Source organism: Triticum dicoccoides, chromosome 4B (genome assembly GCF_002162155.2).
Source record: "Triticum dicoccoides isolate Atlit2015 ecotype Zavitan chromosome 4B, WEW_v2.0, whole genome shotgun sequence".
NCBI classification, from domain to species: domain Eukaryota; kingdom Viridiplantae; phylum Streptophyta; class Magnoliopsida; order Poales; family Poaceae; genus Triticum; species Triticum dicoccoides.
In genome coordinates, this window is record NC_041387.1 from 294279718 (window position 1) to 294286903 (window position 7186).

Here is a 7186-nt window from a genome sequence, read left to right on the forward strand (position 1 = left end):
GTAATATTGCCCGTTTCGGAAATAAATCTTTATAGCATGACAATCTGCAACATAACTATTTACTACCCATGAAGAGAAAACTGTATCTCCAATATGAACCCCCCCCCCCAAAAAAAAAAATATTCCACAATGCTATGGAAATACAAAATAATGTCTTCCAACTAAAATAATCAATCAGATCACAGATGGAATGGTTGACCCCTTTTTACTTTCTACAGGCTCCCAGAAGCAAATTTTACAATTTTAAATTATCACGTTCACACCAATACTTCTGACGGCATATGTGTTTATGTCACGAGGTAAAGGTAGATTCTTATACTCAAGCAAGATACTAGTAATTGTTGGCCATCGCAAGGCTTTCAAAACAGTAACAGTAGAGATTAACAATGACAGGTTAAGGAGGCATACTCTGAGTTCTCTCTAAAATAGGAAGCCCTTTTGTCAATAGCTTTCTTTATCATAGCTTCGGTGATATTACTACCAGAACTGTGATTTTTCAACCCCTCCGGGTCTTTATCGGTTTCACTGGATCTTGCCCCCTGCTCATCAGGACTGGAGGAGATTTTGTTTGAGCCCGACATTGGTTGGGCATCTTCTGATAAGTTATCCACTTTAGCTTCAGCCCTCTCTGATGCATTATCAGTATTCTCATTGTCACAACCAGAAAACACCTGGTATCGTGCACAACGGATAGTAAAAGTGAACATTACAGAAAGCTGAGTAAATAATATGTGATGAATACAAACCTAGCAGGTTCTATCTGAAATTAAGAAACAAAAATACTTCTGCCTCCATTCCAAATTAAATGAAGTTCCACCTTTGTCCTAAGTCAAACTTCTTTTTACCAAGTCTACAGAAAAATACATCCACATATATAAAACAAAATTAATTTAGTAGATCCATCATAAAATATATTTCCATACTATATATATTTGATGTTGTAAAATATCGGCACAATTTCCTGTAGAATTGGGATAAAACTAGTAATTTAACAATTTGGAATGGAGGGAGTATTATACTAATGGAACTATTCCCTCCGTTCCATAATGTAGAGCCTATAGATTTTTATAAAAGTCAAACATTACAAACTTTGACCATGTTTATAGAGAAAAGTAGGTACATCTAAAATACCAAATGCACATCATTGGATACATCATGAGTTCTATTTTTAGAATGTCCATGTTTGGTATTACAGATGTAGATAGTTTTCTCTATACACTTGGTCAAAGTTGACAAAGTTTGACTTCCATAAAAATTTATAGGCACTATATTGTGGAATGGAGGTTTCTAAACTTCCAAACAAAACTTAAGGGAACTAACATCTGAACAATCACAATATTTTATCAAATAAAAATAAAAAAATATACATGATTAAAGTTCCCCAGTTACAAAATCTGGGCGCAGAAATTTTGAGTTCAACAACGAATTGACCAAAATCATGGGCACAAAGGTTTAACGGTTGAAAGTAACAACATATTAGCTATACAAGTGCAATTAAATTTATCTAGCATAAGTACATACTGCACCTCATCATTCATTTCTCACTTATTAACTTGTCATATGAATGATAATCTCTAAATATCCTCCTGAGTTTGTATTTAAGTTAAGCAGATTTCATTCTCAGTGACAAGTCATCTGATATAGCACAAAAACTACTGCTTATTACTACATGGCCTAGAGTGCTTAGCCATGCGTGTATCAAAATTTGGAATTAGTCATGCAATCGAACCAGTACTAGTCATAGGTACAGGTTAATGGACTCAAGTGCTTGTTCTACGACGCGCGTGTTATATCAAGTAAATGTTATTATGGTGTCTTCACAAAATATTAAATACGTTATGGGTACTCAGTTTTCACATTCATGTAAGTAGTCACATTATTATCTTGAAGATAATCAGTCAACTTTGCATTACAAAAGAAGATAAATTAGTCAACTACAATGCCGATTAAATCGGAGACAATTGTTCATGCTTACTTTTGTAGTAAGACATCACATTTTTGGAATAAGAAAAAAAATTGCAGTGCTCTGAAGAGAGTAGGAGCTAGGCAGGCGGCAGGTTGGCACCTACGGCCTACTAAGGACTAGGCAGGAACAGTCTACAATTCCAAGATAAATAACTTCATTTTCTTAATCAAAAGATAAGCCAATCTGCAGAATACACTATTTGCAAAATAATCAGTGTTAGCTTCTTAGCAGATAAACAAATACAATTAACCATCCATGCAGTCAAAAACAATAAAGGCCACAGATACCTTTATATAATTCAGCCCAATAGTTAATTGCACTTGTGGTATTTTCTCCATGTTAATTATTGCATCATCGGAAAGCCCATGTACATTATCATCCATCATACCTTGTCTACACATTGCCTAATGAACTTTTTATGAGGATCAAGTGAATTTATCTTCAAATCCATGTCCTTCTCCAATGTTCTCCTCACACCTTCAAGAGTCAAATAGCTGAAAAGGGGAAACATCGATGTTATATTCTTCTGCGTTGACCAAGATAAATAAGAGGGCACAAATCGTCCAAAATTCCTTAAGGAAGAAGAAAACACTGGCCTCTACTTATAGACTAGAAAGCATAGATGGATGGTACTACCCGACGCACCCAGGTCTAAGAAACACCTTAAGTTGTCATGATCTTTTTGAGTGTCGCCTGCTCACAAGAAATCTGCTTCCTAGCCCTTACTAACCTTTAATAGCTGCATTTGGTATAGCACTTGCAAGTTGCAACAGCTTTGCAGAACACCGCCGAAAGGAAGAACCAACCATGCACATTGCATTACAGGACACCAAGGTCCATTCCCTCTGGCTAACACATGTGCCCATACACAGCAATGAAGTGCCCACAAAATCGACAAAGCCAGCAGTACACAACAATAAACCGCCCGCGAGGTTCCAGTTCCCTCTGTCTAAAGGATAAAACCCTAGAGTTTCTTTTCCATCCCCCTTAAGACCTAAATCTTAGGAGCTACAGGTACTGTGCCACATTCTGGACGGACCTGGAATCAATGCAGCCTGTTGCATCTATTTGCTTCGACCACCATCATCGCACAGACTAATTGAATCCAGACGACCAAAACCCTCTCGGCTCCAGAACAATAGAACATACACCAACGAGCGACAGGCTGAAATTCGAACTCCGAAGCTGCACATCCCCGTCGCCGAACCCCTCGGACAGCAACTCGCTCCGCGCGCCGCGCGTCGCCCAGACAAAAACCCTAGAAGGCATAGACCCCGCACAACCAACTAGTCCGAGAAGGGGAACGAGCAGAGGTGGAGAAGGCGCTCACTCGGCCTGCTTCTTGAAGAAGGGGACGCGGGCGCGGAGGGCCTCCATGATCTCTGCCTCCCTCCCCCTTGTAGCCGCGGCGGCGGCGGCGCCGTCCGCCTCCATGCGACGGTAGCAGTGATGGTAGACTGGTAGCAGTGAGGACTTCTTTCGGTGGTAACCGCGACTATCCCGCTGCTTCGGTCGTCTGCCTTGATATGCACAAAGTTATATTTTGGGTCCCTTAACGCCCACACGTTCTGTGTGGTGCTTAAGAGAACCAGCCCACATGTTTGTGTGGGCAAAACAACTAGCGCTCACATAATTTTCTCAAAAAAAAACTAGCGTTCACACGTTTTTTTTCCTTCCGGTCTCTTTTACACGCGTGCGTGTGGGCGAAATAGATAACGCCCACACGTCCGGTACGTCAGGCCTCGTACCTCGTGGTCCCGCACATCCCACGTGACACTTTATCGCGCGCACGCAGTTGCCATGGGTCAGACCCTCGTCTATGTTCGTTTAAGTGCAGTTGCCATGTCGCTAAACTACGGTTGCCATGTCGGATAACTACAGTTGCCATGTCGGATAACTGCAGTTGCCATCTCAGGTCAAAGTTCCAGATTGCCATTTTTTGGACAACTACAGCTGTTGCCATGTGTGGTCTGGTCTACTGCAGTTGTCATGATTTCAAAACTTTAAGAGTTGCCACCTACTAACACTAGGCAGTTGTCATCTCAGGTCAAAGTTCCAGATTGCCATTTTTTGGACAACTACAGTTGTTGCCATGTGTGGTCTGGTCTACTGTAATTGCCATGATTTTAAAACTTTAGGAGTTGCCACCTACTAACACTAGGCAGTTGCCATGCAGCACTGAAAAAATGGCATGGCAAAAAAACATGTTCGAGTAAAAGAGAGAGTTTCCATGTGCTCACAAGCACGTCAGGGCAGTTGCCATGTAAAAAGAAAGAGTTGTCATCTGCTTATGTGCATGCTAGGGCAATTTGCCATGTACCATGCAAAACATATGGCAACTGACATGTTCGAGTAAAAAAAAAGAGTTGCCATCTGCTTGCAATCACACTAAGGCAGTTGCCATGTACACTGCAAAACGCATGGCAACTGACAGCTTAAGTGTGGGAGAGGAGGCGGACGTGTGGGCGAGATGGCAAACGCCCACACATCAGCCCTTGTGCATGACTGAAAACTGATGTGTGGGTGAACTGCTAAACACCCACACACCGGTCCCGCCGTGTGGTAAAACGAATGTGTGGGCGAACTATGTCATACACCACACACACGCCTTGTCCTACGTGGCACAGAAAATCAGTCAGATTGTGTCAAGATTCGTGCATATAGTACTGGACGGTGATGAATACGTGTGGACGAGATGGTCAACGCCCACACGTGTGGGCGTTAATATTTTCGTATATTTTTGCAAGGCAAGGCCTATGGTGCTTTCCGAACTTCACGTGCAAAGCATCAAAAGGGTGCGCTGCAACACGAGAAAAAAATATCTCACGCTCTTAATTTACAAAAAATGATCTACAATCTGAGTAATTGTAGCTACAGCCTAAAAAGATGATATTTGCCAACAAAAGCGCAAGTTCAAGATTCCACATGTCTTCTATTTAAACACGCCTTACATGTAGATTTAATACGTACAAACAAACGGGCAAGTGATCTTTAATTTAGTCACTAATCCTGATTTTGCTGAGATGTTCATCGACAATCCGGATCAGTACTAATATTAAAGAAAGACCGATAATGCACTGTTGATTAAGATTGGATCCTAGATAGTAATTTATTTAATGATTAACATGTAAAATAATATCATATTTAGATTCTATGAATTTTTCTAATCAAAATTCATATATAACATGTTAAATTTGGTTACGGTTTAGAAGATATGAGTATTTTTTTAAATGATATGTACTGCGGGTTTAATGTTAGAAATATTAGGGGATTTTCTGTAAAATAGTATGACGGACTAAGAATACATATTTCTTTTATTCGTAGGTATAGATATAGACTGCGTCCAGGTTTTTTTGTTTATTTTCAACCGGGTTTTTTCATCCTCCTCCCACCACCCTCTCCATGCCGGTTTCTTATTCACCGATTTATTTACGCCTCAGCTATTTCCTTGCAAATCAGCACTTTCTTAACGTATACGCAATTACGGATTTAACTTTAATAACTTACCCAAATCAACCGATACCTTTCACTATTGCAAATTTTTTTAGAAAACAAATAATAGATTTTAAGTACGCATCATACACCATTAACAAAAACTCAGTATGAAAGCATTATGTTCCTACTTAATTTGTCATGGAAATATTATATGTACTATCTCTTTCTCTTACTCCTCCTAATGGATCCTCCTAAAAGAGGAGTTTGTACATTTTATTCCTTGTGCTTTCTCTTTCTAGACGGACGCCTCTCGCTCGCCTCCCGCTCACAAGCCAGCCGACCCTGGCGTAACCCTAGATGGCCGCCATAGCCTGCCCAGCTCCAGCCGCCAACGCAACACCGGCTCTCCGCTTTGAAGCCTCCCCACGTTGATTCTGCTCCCAAGTCCCAACGGCGTGTGCTGCACATCGATCTCACTTGCAATTGAGCGTTGGCACGTCGTTCTCGTCGGCGACGGTCGTCGCGCTGGTGCTACTATACCCCGCTTCCTTGCCTAACCACACAGATTCTATCCTCCAGGGGGTAAGCGACGATGAGAGGAAGCGGATGTTTCACTGCTTCGTCCTCCCATGGAGAAAATTGGACGATTGGTAGCTATATCCTTCAACTCCAAGGGTGTTCCTTCCCTCCAGTCTCCCTCCTAGGTAAGCTCTGCCTCAATTCCATGTACACGCACGCTCCCCTGAGACGTTCCTCCTTGTTTGTTGGTCAAACTCATTGACGTCTTTATGTTATGTTGTAGTCTACCTCTAGTAGCAACCTCAGTTCATGGTCCTCGCGCCATGAATCACCTAGAATATCGGATGGTGTTGCTGCTCGAGATCTCATGTGTTTGTGTTTAAATGATCCTTGACGCACTTCTGAATTTTGCTTTCACTGTCAATGTCAAGGTCGCACCCGACGCACTGGCCTGAAGGCAACCCTTGTCTCAATTGTTTTGTGGATATGCTACAGTTCACGGTGTTTTCTTCTACCACAATAAAATGAATCTCCCCTTGACTATTGTATGATCAATGTATGTGAGGAATTAATTTGCAGGTTTTCTCGTCCACCAAGGAGCACACATAATGTAGCAAGCCACGAATGATTATGCTTAATTGTAGTCAATGGGTACCATGTCTTTGTTTAGGTATATGGACATGAAGAATATTTGCCTGGTGAAAGTGTGCCTTTGAAGGTAGTGAATTTTGTTGGGGAGTGTTGCAGAAAATTAAAAATTTTCCTACGGTTTCACCAAGATCCATCTATGAGTTCATCTAAGCAACGAGTCAAGGGAGTGAGTTTGCATCTACATACCACTTGTAGATCGCGTACGGAAGCGTTAGATGGAGCGGTGATAATGGAGTCGTACTCGCCGTGATTCAGATCACCGGAGATCCTAGCGCCGAACGGACGGCACCTCCGCATTCAACACACGTACGGTGCGTGTGACGTCTCCTCCTTCTTGATCCAGCAAGGGGGAAGGAGAGGTTGATGATGATGGCTCCAGAAGCAGCACAACGGCGTGGTGGTGGTGGAACAGCAGCACTCCGGCAGGGCTTCGCCAAGCACGCGACGGAGGAGGAAGAGGTGTAGCAGGGGGAGGGGGCGCCAGGACTTCAGGGTGCGGCTGCCCCTCTCCCCCCTCCCTTTATATAGGCCCCCAGGGGGGAGCCGGCCCTGGGAGATTCAATCTCCCAAGGGGGCGGCGGCCAAGGGGGGAGGAGTGCCCCCCAAGGCATGTGG

General features: G+C 42.6%; 1 protein-coding gene across 3 annotated transcripts in view; it reads right to left on the bottom strand.

Moving 5' to 3' along the window:
- LOC119295997 (protein IWS1 homolog A-like) overlaps positions 1–3478 on the bottom strand; it is an 11182-nt gene extending 7704 nt beyond the window's left edge. The window contains exons 1-3 of one of the 3 annotated variants that reach the window (XM_037574421.1): positions 3297–3478; positions 2355–2460; positions 409–671 (exon numbers count right to left, since the gene is read on the bottom strand). In XM_037574421.1, coding sequence (XP_037430318.1) covers positions 409–671; positions 2355–2460; positions 3297–3400 — 473 coding nt within the window. In that variant the 5' untranslated portion in view covers positions 3401–3478. The remainder of the gene's footprint in view (positions 1–408; positions 672–2354; positions 2461–3296) is intronic. The other 2 variants (XM_037574419.1, XM_037574420.1) reach the window with 2 other exon arrangements.
- Between the last annotated feature and the right edge of the window lie 3708 nt (positions 3479–7186).